The sequence below is a fragment of the Ahaetulla prasina genome, chromosome 5, assembly GCF_028640845.1.
Source record: "Ahaetulla prasina isolate Xishuangbanna chromosome 5, ASM2864084v1, whole genome shotgun sequence".
Lineage (NCBI taxonomy): Eukaryota > Metazoa > Chordata > Lepidosauria > Squamata > Colubridae > Ahaetulla > Ahaetulla prasina.
The window spans coordinates 66,925,587-66,940,228 of record NC_080543.1 but is presented as its reverse complement, the minus strand read 5'-3'; the positions used below and the strand labels follow the sequence as shown (position 1 = coordinate 66,940,228).

Below are 14,642 nucleotides of genomic sequence, written 5' to 3'. Positions count from 1 at the left end.
CAACACTTCGAGCGCACTACGCACCGGTATCCTCAAAGTTCGTCCAACGTTTCGAATTGAGGCAACGGGTACAGCGAGAAGGCGAATCAATAAGTGTGTACATGGCCGCGTTGAGGAAAGCTGCAAACCACTGCGAGTACAGAGATTTGGAGGATTCCTTACTCGAACAACTCATTTGTGGGGTCAGGGACATAAGACTACAAAGGCGGCTGCTGTCTAAAAGCAACCTGACTTTAGCGATAGCCCTGGATGAAGCCAGAGCTCATGAGATGTCCACCAAGGCGGCGGAGACCTTGCAAAAGCCAAACGCGCAGGGTGCCGGGACAAAGACTACACCGGTCCACAGTGAGGAAGTCCAGGCTGAATCGGAAGGTGAGGAAGAGGAAGAGGTGTTCCACACCGGGAGGCTGGAGAGAGGTGACCGGGACGAATGTGTGAGTTGTGGGGGGCAACACCAACGGCAAAACTGCAGATTCAAGGACGCAGTTTGTCGGCGGTGTGAAAAAAAAGGACACATAGCTCGGGCCTGCCGAGCCCCCCAACCTTCCCGCCAAAAATTCAAACCGACCAATCAGAGCACGGGAGCAGCGAAGCGGCCCGGGATTGGTCCATTTAAAAAGGGCGCGAAGTTAAACCAGACCACTGTGAGAGTGGGCCACGCATCGACACGACTAGAGAAGAAAATATTTACCCAAGTCTACATTGAAGGGGTGCAGTGCCCCATGGAAGTAGACACTGGGTCGTCAATCACAATTATGTCCTGGGACACCATCGTGAGAGACTTGCCAGCGATCGCTAAACATCAGCTACAAACCCAGAAGCTGAGAGTGCAGGACTACCAGGGGAATCGGATCCCTGTTCGAGGAGCCACATCCGTCCAAGTCAAATATGGACAATTCAAAAAGACCCTGCCGATCACCATAGTAAACGGAACTCTACCGAGTTTGCTAGGGCTGGACTGGTTCCGAGCTTTGGGCATGGGAGTGACCGGGGTCCACAGGAGCGACATCATCCTCAGAGACGAACTACTGAAGGAGTTTGAGGACGTATTCAAGGATTGCCTGGGCAAGTACGTGGGGACCCCTATTTCTTTCAACCTTGACCCCCAAGTCGCCCCCATCCGGTTAAAGGCTAGGAGGGTTCCATTCGCCCTAAAGCCTAAAATTGACCGAGAATTGGACAAGCTAGTAAGCCAGGGAATACTAGTCCCCGTCGATCATGCAAAATGGGAGACACCCATAGTAACCCCAGTCAAACCGGACGGTTCGGTCCGGATTTGTGCTGACTACAAAGCAACGCTTAACAAAGCATTGCAGAAAAGTGCATACCCCGTTCCAGTGGTGCAACATTTGCTACACTCATTAGGGCAAGGGCAGGTCTTCGCCAAACTCGATTTGGCCCAAGCCTACCAGCAGCTACCTGTAGATAGCAGCACAGCTGAGGCGCAGACAATTGTCACGCATCGCGGGGCTTTCAAATGTACGCGACTCCAGTTCGGAGTTAGCGTGGCCCCAGGGCTCTTCCAGAACCTAATGGAGCGATTATTACAGGGCCTGCCAGGAGTGGTACCATACTTCGACGATGTATTGGTATCAGCTGAAAACCTAGAGGAACTAAGGAAGGTGTTGGGCATTTTTAGGTCTGCGGGGCTTAAAGTTAAGCTCAACAAATGCCACATTGGGGTGAAATCTGTAGAATTCCTAGGATACCGAATAGACAGGAAGGATCCACCCACGGAGAGCAAGGTACGGGCCATTAGAAAGGCCCCAGCCCCAAAAATAAAACAGAATTACAGGCATTCTTGGGGCTTGTTAATTTTATGCGGTATTGTTGAAGAAAAAGGCAACCGTGGCCGACCCGCTACATAAGTTGCTAGCAAAGAAAGCTGTGTGGTCCTGGGGCAGAGAAGAGGCTAGGGCATTTGAGGGGGTAAAAAACCTTTTGTCCAGCGATAGCCTCCTCATCCAGTACAATGGCACGTTGCCACTAGTGCTAGTTTGCGATGCTTCACCATATGGGGTGGGGGCGGTGCTCAGCCATAGGTTACCGAATGGAACAGAAGCCCCTATAGCGTATTATTCCCGGACGATGTCCTCTGCGGAAAGGAACTACAGCCAGTTAGATAGGGAAGCGTTGGCCATAGTCTCCGGGGTTAAGAAATTCCACGAATACTTGTTTGGGCGAGATTTCGAGATAGTCACGGACCACAGACCCCTTCTAGGGCTTTTAGCGGGTGACCGCCCAACACCCGTGGCACTTTCTCCCAGGCTGACCCGATGGACTATTTTCCTAGCGGCATACTCCTACAAATTGCTCCACCGCCCAGGAAAAGACTTAGGGCATGCAGACGCTCTGAGCAGATGCCCTTTACCAGAGACAATTGAAGACCCCACCCCGGGGACACCCATCTTACTAATTGACTCTTTGGACTCTGGCCCAATCACATCCAAGCAGGTGGCTAGGGCATCTTATAGAGACATTACAATACGGACTGTAATCGGTTGGGTGCAAGGGTTGGCCGCTGCGCGAGCGTTCAAAGACTTTGCGAAAAACAATCAGAACTGTCTGTTCAAGGGGTGTCTGTTATGGGGGATAGGGTAGTTATCCCAGAAAAATTACGAAAATGTGTTGGAACTGTTGCATGTGGGCCACCCAGGGATTGTGAGGATGAAGAGTTTAGCGAGGAGTTATGTATGGTGGCCCTTAATGGATAAGGACATCAGCGACAGGGTGAAATGCCAATCCTGCCAAGAGTCGAGGTCGCTACCCCTACAGCCCCAGTTAGAGTGGGAGAAACCCCAGGGCCATGGTCCAGGATTCACATAGATTTTGCGGGGCCGTTCCATGGGCAGACCTTTTTAATTGTAGTAGATGCCTACTCAAAATGGTTAGAAATAATCCTCATGAAAAGCACAACGGCCGAAGCAGTAATCACAGTCCTAAGGCATCTATTCGTAACACACGGCCTGCCCAACACCCTAGTCTCTGACAACGGCCCGCAATTCATGGCAAACCAGTTTGAGGGGTATTTAGCGGGAGAGGGCATCAGACATGTCCTCTCGGCGCCTTTCCACCCGGCGATGAACGGACTTGCAGAACGTTTCGTTCAGAGCACCAAGGAAGCGCTATCTAGGATAAGTCCAGGCGACTGGCAAACGAAAATAGACACTTTCCTGGCCGTCCAACATAGGACCCCTTGTGTAGCAACTGGCCACAGCCCAGCGGAACTCTTAATGGGCAGGAAACTCAGGTGCCCGCTAGACCGACTAAACCCAACTTATACCCCAGACGGGTACAAGGGTATTCAAGGAAAAACCAGGGAAATGAAGGTGGGTGACCCAGTATGGGCACACAACTATAGCGAGGGCCCAACATGGTTAAAGGGGGAAATTCTGGGCATAAACGGACCCAAATCATACGTAGTAGACATGGAGGACGGCCGGGTATGGAAACGCCACATAGACCAGTTAAGAAAACGTATACCAAACAAACTAGAAACCAAACAACCAGGCCCTGACTACCAATTGTTTGAATCTGCAGCTGACTCAAACCCGAGGTGAGCGGAGGACTTATCTGATTCCGATGAAGTCCAGCGACGCCAACCGGTTCCTCCTGAAGGCAACAGGAACGACTCAGCCAATAATCCAGGGCCGGACGGCCTAGAGGAGGAGCTGGGAGGAACAAACAGTCCCTCCGACCAGCTCGACTCTCTCCCAGAGAATGAACTGCGCAGGTCAGAAAGAGTTAGGAGACGCCCTGTCTACCTGTGTGACTATGTAGAGAAATAGCATGTAAATATTATGTAAATAGAGGTACAAAGCGTTCTGGGAGGGAAGGAGTGTAATGTATTTTGAACTTTGAGAGGGAATTTTGGGCGGGAAAATTGCACGTTGCTGATTGGTTGAAGCCTCAACCAAAAGAGTATTTAAAGAGGGGTTTTTGCCGGTTGTGTTCGCTGGGGTCACAATAAACTAAAGAGCTGTTGTCACTTACTGGTCTCCTGCCTCTTCATTGCCCGAACTTAACACAAGGTATACTATCAATTACATAAATATCAGAACAATGCTGAATGTCACAAGACTCCTTAGTTCCCATTTCTATCCCTATTAAAAAACTAGCAATGGTTTTTCAGGAAAGCTCCACTTTTACAATGATACAAACTTTTTATTAAATTTAAACTAGCATTCCTATGGCCACCTACGAAGAAAGCTTATCTTAGAAGCACTCTCATGTTGCAGTGAGAAAGATGGTCACTTTTCTTCTCTACCTTCAGCTAGTAGACAAACAGATGGCACATGCTAGACAGATTGGAAGAAGCTTTGCATTGAAGCTATCTTAAGAGAGAGACAAAAACACCTAGGAACTGGGCATTTTGTTATATATTTTATGTATTTTATTTTATATGTTATGAATATATCACAAATATGATATTAGTTAGGAATATAGAAGGCCTGCATATAGAACACCTGTGATATGAACTTTTTATGAACTTCTGTTATGCAACCATAGTTAGCCTTTTCATGAACTCACTAGGAAATTCATGTTGCTGGAATGTGTGTACTACTGATAAAGAGAGATTCTGGGTGCGTGTATGAGTGATTTATTGTTGGTGATACCAGGTAGTGCATTAGTGAGCATAAGGAATGCAATGGGAGTCTTGGAATGAACAGTGAGGGTGTAAAGTTCCTGATGGGGTTGAGGCAAGATGGAACATACACATGGGTTTTGAGTAAACAAGTTGGGTATAAAGAGAAGAATCAATGAAGCCAGACCCTGAAGTTCGAGGCGACTCTTGTTGGAGCAGGGGGCGCCCTGAGTCTGCTTCCTAGCCCACTGATCCAGCCTGATTTGGATTTGAGAGTATATGTGAGTATTGTGTGAATGAATAACCTAGTTGGGTAGCAATACTTACAGCAACTTGAGTAGCCTTGTTGGGCACAGTTATTTGAATAGCCTTGTTGGGCATAACTTATTGTAGTAAGATAATTTTGAAATTAGACAATGTACTAATATAAAGGAAATAGAATAGAATAGAATAGAATATAATTTTTATTGGCCAAATGTGATTGGACACACAAGGAATTTGTCTTGGTGCATATGCTCTCAGTGTACATAAAAGAAAAGATACCTTCATCAAGGTACAACATTTACCACACAAATGATGGTCATAGGATACAAATTTAACACTTAATGATACAACACTTAATGATAATCATAGGGTACAATAAGCAATCAGGAACAATCAATATCAATATAAATCATAAGGATTACCAGCAACAAAGTTATAGTCACAGTCATAAGTGGAAAGAGATTGGTGATGGGAACAATGAGAAGATTAATAGTAGTACAGATTTAGTAAATAGTTTGACAGTGTTGAGGGAATTATTTGTTTAGTAGTGTGATGGCCTTCGGGAAAAAACTGTTCTTGTGTCTAGTTGTTCTGGTGTGCAGTGCTCTATAGAGTCGTTTTGAGGGTGGGAGTTGAAACAGTTTATGTCCAGGATGTGAGGGATCTGTAAATATTTTCACGGCCCTCTTCTTGATTCGTGCAGTATACAGGTCCTCAATGGAAGGCAGGCTGGTAGCAATTATTTTTTTGCAGTTCTAATTATCCTCTGAAGTCTGTGTCTTTCTTGTTGGGTTGCAGAACCAAACTAGACAGTTATAGAGGTACAAATGACAGATTCAGTAATTCCTCTGTAGAACTGGATCAGTAGCTCCTTGGGCAGTTTGAGCTTTCTGAGTTGGTGGAGAAAGAACATTCTTTGTTGTCCTTTTTTGATGATGTTTTTGATGTTAGCTGTCCATTTTAGATCTTGCGATATGATAGAACCTAGAAATTTGAAGGTTTCTACTGTTGATACTATGTTGTCTAGTATTGTGAGAGGTGGAAGTATGGAAGGGTTTCTCCTAAAGTCTACCACCATTTCTAGGGTTTTGAGCGTGTTCAGTTCCAGATTGTTTTGGTTGCACCACGAGGCTAGTCGTTCGATCTGTCATCTATATACGGATTTGTCATTGTCTCGAATGAGACCAATCACTGTTGTGTCATCTGTGAACTTCAGTAGTTTAACAGATGGATCGTTGGAGATGCAGTCATTGGTATACAGAGAGAAGTGGGGAGAGCACACAGCCTTGGGGGGCTCCTGTGCTAATTGTACAGGTATCTGATGTGATTCTGCTTAGCTTCACCTGCTGCTTCCTGTTTGTTAGGAAGCTTGTGATCCACTTACAAGTCTGTTCAGGTATCTGTAGCTGGTTTAGCTTAGTTAGAAGAGTGTCTGGAATGATGGTATTGAACGCTGAACTAAAGTCTACAAAGAAGACCCTTGCTTAGGTCTTTGGAAATTCAAGATGTTGTAGGATGTAATGCAGAGCCATATTAACAGCATCATCTGTTGATCTATTTGCTCGGTATGCAAATTGGTATGCTAATTATACAAGAGGGGGGTGCGGACCTGATGGGCATTTCGGAGACCTGGTTGGGCACAGAAGGGGGGGTGCCCCTTGTTGAAATGTGCCCACCGGGCTTCCGTGCATTTCATTAGTCGAGGGCCCAGGGGAGGGGAGGGGAGGTGGCGGTTATTATTAAAGAAGGTCTGGAGCTAAGGGAGGTCACTGTACCACAGATAGCCAGATGTGAGTCCCTCTTTGTGAAGTGGGGCCTGGGGATGCAGGTGGGCCTGCTGATTACGTACCTGGCTCCTTGCTGCGTGATGGCAGCCCTGCCCGAGCTGCTGGATGTGATAGCCGGGAAGGTGGTTGACACCCCCAGACTTATGGTTATGGGGGATTTCAACCTGCCGTCAGTCGGTGAAGCATCTGCCGCGGCTCGGGAGTTCATGGCTTCCATGACGGCCTTGGACCTGACCCAGTTAGTTAATAGTCCCTCCCACATTGGGGGAAACACTCTGGATCTGATTTTTGTCTCTGGGGAGTGGTTGAATGATCTAGAATTAGGGGATTTAGTCATTAAACCCCTGTCATGGTCAGATCATTCACTCCTTCGACTGGACTTTCGAACCGCCAACCCACACCACAGGGAGACGGAACCGATTCGTTGGTTCCGTCCCAGGTGCCTGATGGACCCGGAGAGGTTTCTGACGGAGCTTGGGCCATTTCCTGAGGATCTAGCTCACGGCTCGGCTGAAGAACTAGTTGCCGCCTGGGAAAGGGCGGCGGTGGGGGCTTTGGACCGCATCGTGCCTTTGTGGCCTCTGACCCGGCGCTGATCTCGACTGCCTCCTTGGTATTCTGAGGAGCTGAGAGAGATGAAGCGCCGGAAAAGACGCCTAGAGAGTGGTTGGAGGGCCAGCCGTTCTGAATCTGACCGAACACTAGTAAGGTCTCATATTCAGACTTACCTAGTGACGATAAGAGCGGTGAAACGTGAGTATTTTTCCGCTCTTATTGCATCGACAGATAACCGCCCAGCCACCCTGTTTAGGGTGACCCGCTCCCTCCTTCATCAGGGAGCTCGGGAGGACCCCTTGCAAGGACGTGATGAGGATTTCGGACAATATCTGCACGATAAAGTCGCTCAGATCCGGGATGGTCTGGACTCAGATTGGGTAGATTCGGGCGGGATGACGGAGGTGGATCTTGAAGAGGTCATCTGGGAAGAGTCCGATACTGTGGCTCCCGAGAACATGGACAGGATACTGAGGAGGCTGAATGCAACCACATGTTTATTGGACCTGTGTCCCTCCTGGTTGGTACTGGCCACACAGGAGGTTACAAGAGGCATGCTTCAGGGAATTGTCAACGCTTCTTTGATGGAGGGTGCCTTCCCTACCTCCTTGAAAGAGGCGATGGTGAGGCCCCTCCTCAAGAAGCCCTCCCTGGATCCATCTGTTTCAGCAAACTATCATCCTGTCTCGAAGTGCTGTCTCGGTGTCTGGAGGCCGTGCGGGTCTGGATGGGGAGAAACAGGCTCAAGCTCAACCCCTCCAAGACTGAGTGGCTGTGGATGCCGGCATCCCGGTACAGTCAGCTGCAACCGCTGCTGACTGTTGGGGGCGAATCATTGGCCCCAATGGAGAGGGTGCGCAAACTAGGCATTCTCCTGGATGGACGGTTGTCTTTTGAAGAGCATTTGGTGACCGTCTCCAGGAGAGCCTTCTACCAGGTACGCCTGGTTCGCCAGTTGCGCCCCTTTCTAGACCGGGATTCCCTATGCACGGTCACTCATGCCCTTGTCACCTCTCGCCTAGACCTGCAATGCTCTCTACATGGGGCTCCCCTTGAAGAGCACCCGGGGGCTCCAGTTGGTCCAGAATGCAGCTGCGCGGGTGATAGAGGGAGCCACTCGTGGCTCCCATATAACACCTCTCCTGCGCAAGCTGCACTGGCTACCTGTGGTCTTCCGGGTGCACTTCAAGGTGCTGGTTACCACCTTTAAAGCGCTCCATGGCATAGGACCCGGATATCTACGGGACCGCCTTCTGTTACCATATGCCTTCCACCGACCAGTGCGCTCCTATAGAGAGGGTCTCCTCAGGGTGCCGTCAGCCAAACAATGCCGGCTGGCGACCCCCAGGGGGAAAGCCTTCTCTGTGGGGGCACCTACCCTCTGGAATGAGCTTCCTCCTGGACTCCGTCAACTTCCTGACCTCCGGGCCTTTCGCCGTGAGCTGAAGACCTATTTATTCTTCCAAGCAGGACTGGCATAACATGGGTTTTAAATTGGATTTTAAACGGGGTTTTATATCATGTCTTTTATAGTTTTAATTTGGCCAATTGTTGAATAAGTTTTTTAAATGGGTTTTAGTGTATATTGTATTGTATTTTTTAACTGGCTGTTAACTGCCCTGAGTCCTTCAGGAGAAGGGCGATATAAAAATTAAATAATAATAATAATAATAATAATAATAATAATAATAATAATAATAATAATAATAATAATAATAATAATAATAATAATAATAATTATTATTATTATTATTATTATTATTACCACCTTCGTTTTGTGGTGAAGGTTGTTGAGAGTGTGGTGGCTTATCAGCTCCCCCGGTACCTCGATGAAACTGTCTATCTTGACCCGTTCCAGTCCGGTTTCCGGCCTGGGTACAGCACGGAGACGGCATTGGTCGCATTGGTAGATGATCTTTGGAGGGCGCGGGACAGGGGTTGTTCCTCTGCCCTGGTCCTATTAGATCTCTCAACGGCTTTTGATACCATTGACCATGGTATCTTGCTGCAACGGCTGGAGGGCTTAGGAGTGGGGGGCACCGTGTATTGGTGGTTTTCCTCCTATCTCTCTGACTGGTCGCAGACGGTGTTGGCAGGAGGGCAGAGATCGGCCTCGAGGCGCCTCATGTGCGGGGTGCCATAAGGGTCGGTTCTCTTGCCGCTTCTGTTCAACAACTATATGAAGCCATTAGGGGAGATCATCCGTGGTTTTGGGGTGCAATGTCATCTGTACACTGATGATACTCAGCTGTACATTTCCACCCCGACCCACCCCAACGATGCCGTTGAAATGATGTCCCGGTGTTTGGAGGCCGTGCGGGTCTGGATGGGGAGGAACAGGCTTCGACTCAACCCCTCCAAGACTGAGTGGCTGTGGATGCCGGCATCCCGGTATAATCAGCTGATACCATCGCTGACCATTGGGGGCGAGTCATTGGCACCTATGGAGAGGGTTCGCAACTTAGGCATCCTCCTGGATGTACGGCTGTCTTTAGAAGATCATATAATGGCCGTCGCCAGGGGAGCTTTTTATCAAGTCCGCCTGATACGCCAGTTGCGTCCCTTCTTAGACCGGGATTCCCTATGCATGGTCACTCATGCCCTCGTCACTTCTCTCCTGGATTACTGTAATGCTCTCTACATGGGGCTCCCCTTGAAGAGCACCCGGAGGCTCCAACTGGTCCAGAATGCGGCTGCGCGGGTAATAGAGGGAGTGACTCAAAACTCCCATGTAACACCTCTCCTACGCAACTTGCACTGGCTTCCGGTGGTCTTCCAGGTGCAATTCAAGGTGTTGGTTACCATCTTTAAAGCGCTCCATGGCATAGGACCGGGTTACTTATGGGACCTCCTGCTGCCACCAATAGCCTCCCAGTGACCTGTGCGCTCCCATAGGGAGGGCCTCCTCAGGGTACCATCAGCCAAACAATGTCAACTGGCGACGCCCAGGGGGAGGGCCTTCTCCATGGGGGCTCCTGCCCTCTGGAACGAGCTGCCTCCGGGGATACGCCAACTCCCCGACCTCCGGACCTTCAGTCGCCATGCAGGGCTGACCTAACATATTTTAATGTGGGTTTTTACTATGGTTTTATTACTGTTTTATTCGTTTCGGCCGAATTGAATTTTAGATTTTAAAATGTTTTTAATTTTTGTATTTTACTTTTTATTTGGCTGTAAACCGCCCTGAGTCCTTCGGGAGAAGGGCGGTATATAAATGGAATTAATAAAAATAAATAAATAAATTGCAAGGGGACTAACAGTGGATCCGTGATGGTTTTCAAGTAGAAAAGCACTACTAGCCTTTCAAAGGTTTTCATGACTACAGATGTTAAAGCAACTGGTCTGTAGTCATTCAGTTCCTTGATGGTGGGCTTCTTCGGCACTGGGATGATGGTAGAGCATTTGAAGCAAGAAGGAACATAGCAAATCTCTAGTGATTTATTGAAGATATGGGTGAAGATGGGGGCCAATTGGTCAGCACAGACTTTTAAGCAAGAAAGAGTTATCTTGTCTGGGCCTGGAGCTTTTCCTGGCTTTTGTCTGTTAAATAGGTCCTGCACTTCCTTTTCTGTGATCACTAGGGGTTGTGAACCCAATGGGATGGGGTCAGTTGTAGGAGGTTTGGCTGTTGTTGGTGTGTCTGAGATGGGAGTAGTGGAGATAGGTGGCTGTAGTTTCCTTTCAAACCTGCAGTAAAACTCATTCAGGTCATCTGCCAGATGTTGATTACCTTCAGCCTGGGAAGGAGGGTTGCCATAGTCGGTGATATTTTTAAGAGTTTTCCACACGTTTGCAGGTTCATTTGCTGAAAACTGATTCTTTAACTTTTTAGAGTAGCTTCTTTTTGCTGCTCTGATCTCCCTCGTTAGTACATTTCTGGCCTGATTGTACAGCATTTTATCACCTTTTCTGTAGGCTTCCTCTTTGGAATGACGTAGCTGCTTAAGTTTAGGTGTGAACCAAGGTTTGTTGTTACTGTATATTCGCAAGTTCCTTGTCGCTACACATAGGTCTTCACAGAAGCTGACATATGATGTTACAGTATCTGTGAGTTCATCCAGGTCTGCAGAGATATCTTCAAAAATATTTCAGTCAGTGCAGTCAAAGCAGGCCTGTAGCTTTAATTTTGCCTCCTCCGTCCAGGTCTTCACTGATTTAATTGTTGGTTTTGTGGTTTTAAGTCTTTGCCTGTAAGCAGGTACAAGGTGAATCATGCAGTGATCAGAGTATCCTACAGCTGCTCGTGGTAAAGACCGATAAGCATCTTTTAGTGTTGTGTAGCAATGGTCTAAAGTATTCTCACCTCTAGTGGGACAATTGACATGCTGAAAGTATTTTGATAGCTCTTTCGTTAAATTTGCCTTGTTTAGATCTCCCAAAATAATTGCCAGTGAATCAGGGTATTTGGCTTCAGCCTCCATGATTTGGTCAGCTAGAGTTCGTAATGCCTTGTTTACACAGGCTTGAGGTGGGACATAAACAGCAATTAGAAGAAATGAGGAAAATTCATGAGGCGAATAGTATGGTTTGCAGTTGATAATTAAAGTCTCTAAATTGTTGTCACAGAATTTGTAAATTACTGTGAAATCTTGACACCAGTTGCTGTTAATATATAGGCATAAGGCTCCTCCCTTCTTTTTACCAGATGTTTCTGTAATTCTGTCTGATCCTTCAATCGGAAATCCTGGAATTTGCAGGCTGCTATCTTCAATTGATTCATTTAACCAGAATTGTATTTGTTTAAGAGGAGTAATTCATCCATCTTATTTGCAAGTGAACGAACATTTGTTAGGAAAATTGAAGGCAGAGGAGTTTTATTGCTACTCTTTCTTTCTTTTTTTTTTAAATTACATTTATATCCCGCCCTTCTCCGAAGACTCAGGGCGGCTTACAGTGTGTAAGGCAATAGTCTCATTCTATTTGTATATTTACAAAGTCAACTTATTGCCCCCCCCCAACAATCTGGGTCCTCATTTTACCTACCTTATAAAGGATGGAAGGCTGAGTCAACCTTGGGCCTGGTGGGATTCGAGCCTGCAGTAATTGCAGGCTGCTGTGTTTTAATAACAGGCTATCTTACAGCCTGAGCCACCACGTCTTTCTTAATCTGTTTAAGATCCCAGCCTGCTTACCTCTCCTTCGCCGCTTCAGTAGTTTGTTTTATTTGGTATTCCATGGCTGGGGGGGTGGTGCCTCTTCCTGTGTTAGAATCTCCTCTGTGTTTGTAAAGACAGGGAGGGGGGGGGTTGAGATCACAGAAAGCTGCTCCTTAAAGAAATGTTGCTTAATTTTTAGCAGATGGTCTGGTGAGTCGCAGAGAACAATTAGAAATAAAGAAACCATTAGAGAGCATTTCACCAAGGCAGCCTTCATCGGTGCCATCTTGAGGGAAAAAAATAAAATAAAAATAAATAAAGGAACTAATTAAGCTTAATTGCACACTTGCCTTGCTTTTTGTTTAAATAATACAAGAATAAAAGAACTATTGGAAAACTTTACTTTGAGTGGCTTGAACTTAATTTTATGACCATTTTAAAGAAATAAAAAAAAAACCTACCTACTTCCTTGCTGGAAGATCATAGAGTATAGGAAGTAGAGGTTTGGTCATTCGAAGCTCATCTTCATCTGTATACTTCTCTTTTAGATTGCTCTGCCTGTAATTTTGTATACCTCAAAATAATGTGCAACATGTTCTAAAAGTAAAGGTGAATATTTTTTTAACAAGACTTTCTTCTATTTTACTTTCTTGTTTTAGATGGAGATTGCTACTGATATTGGGCTGCAGTATAAAGGAGAAATAATTGTTGCTTTACGGTACACGCCACCTGAGAGGAACCTAACACTTCCTCTGGGAGAGATTCATGGTAAAAAAATTCCTGTTGATACATCCAGCAATGTTTCTCTTGAATTGTTTTAATTCATGATCTTCTGCAGACATTAGGAACAAAAATCCAGTGCTGCAAAATATTCCATTTGTTGCTGTTCAAATTGGTTTACTATTTTCTAAAAGAATTTGAAACTACAAATCATTTCATTTTTCTATATTACTCATCTTCAACACAATATCTTTTGGAATCAACGGCAGGATTTGCTAGCTGTAAATTCTTTAGCTGCCTATTAAACAGCATTTTCTTACAATGTCATCTTGTTGAGTAACAAGACTTGAGATTTTCACTATATGCAAAATACTGCAAAAGCCTGCCAATTATTTCTACTCAAAATTCCTATGTGTCTGCATATCTTTATTGATTTCTTTATTTACTGCATATCAAGGGCCGGAATTGCTCAGGCTGTAAGGAGCCTGTTATTAGAACACAGTAGCCTGCAATTACTGCAGGTTCAAGCCCGGCCCAAGGTTGACACAGCCTTCCATCCTTTATAAAGTAGGTAAAATGAGGACCCAGATTGTTGGGGGGGCAATAAGTTGACTTTGTAAATATACAAATAGAATGAGACTATTGCCTTATACACTGTAAGCCGCCCTGAGTCTTCGGAGAAGGGCGGGATATAAATGTAAAAAAAATAAAAAAAATCTTAGGGTGACCAAGTTTTGGTGTGATTGACTGATTCCTGAGAACAACTGATAACTGGATCAGCTGTGCCCACCCAAATTCAGCAGAGGCTTGAGAAACAGGGAGAATGTTTCTGAGATTTATAGGCAATCTACTTTTCAGACATGATGTTGGGATAAGTTAGAGATTTGGGGATGTGTTTACCAATTTTTAAATAAACATTCTGTGAGATAGGATTTATTGTGTACCTTTTTTGCTTTTTATTATTTTTTGACATCCATCCATAGTTAAAATATAATAAACAGAATGTTGTAGAAACAGAAAAGCATCACTTTTCTGACCAAAAATTGTAACTGAAGTTTAATAGGTCCAACTATTAATAGATCCAACTATTAATAACTCTAATTGCCATTGTGACAGGGAGGGCATTATCCTTCTCCTAGGTAACTACTCTTCAAAAACTTCTAAAAAGGTTGCAAAAATTCATCAATGGTCATAGCTGTTTGAAACTGCTTCATGCTATTCCTCCTTCATGCTATTCAATATAAGCTGCTAATTTTTTAAGATTTACAGTATTTGCAATTTAAAATTTCCCTTTTATAGTTATTAGATTATATACTGGTCTTTTAGTGTGATTGGTCTTGGGCCATAAATATATATTGAAGTTGCATCTGGTTTGGAGCATAAATCCACTCTAGTTGCAACTGGTTTGGAGCATAAATCCACTCATGCAAGAATGAAATACAACTCATGTTATGTCATATAACCCTCAAGACCTCAAGATCCAGGCTTTTGTGTGGTCTGTGCAGAGATTTCAAACAATTCCTTTACATGGTTTCTGTCCATATTAGAAATTACAGAAGCTATTTTTTTTCTCCAAATCATTTGTCTTCACTTAAATTTCATTGTATTGGCCTGAGGTATTGTTAAGGATAGTCT

The 14,642-nt window shown here is 45.5% G+C and overlaps 1 protein-coding gene across 7 annotated transcripts in view; it reads left to right on the top strand.

Annotated features, from left to right (window-relative positions):
- The window catches only part of SYTL5 (synaptotagmin like 5), a 187,050-nt gene that overhangs the window by 142,195 nt on the left and 30,213 nt on the right, over positions 1 to 14,642 (top strand). For all 7 annotated transcript variants that reach the window (XM_058184449.1, XM_058184448.1, XM_058184452.1 and 4 more), the window contains one exon: positions 12,947 to 13,055. In XM_058184449.1, the coding sequence (XP_058040432.1) occupies positions 12,947 to 13,055 (109 nt within the window). The remainder of the gene's footprint in view (positions 1 to 12,946; positions 13,056 to 14,642) is intronic.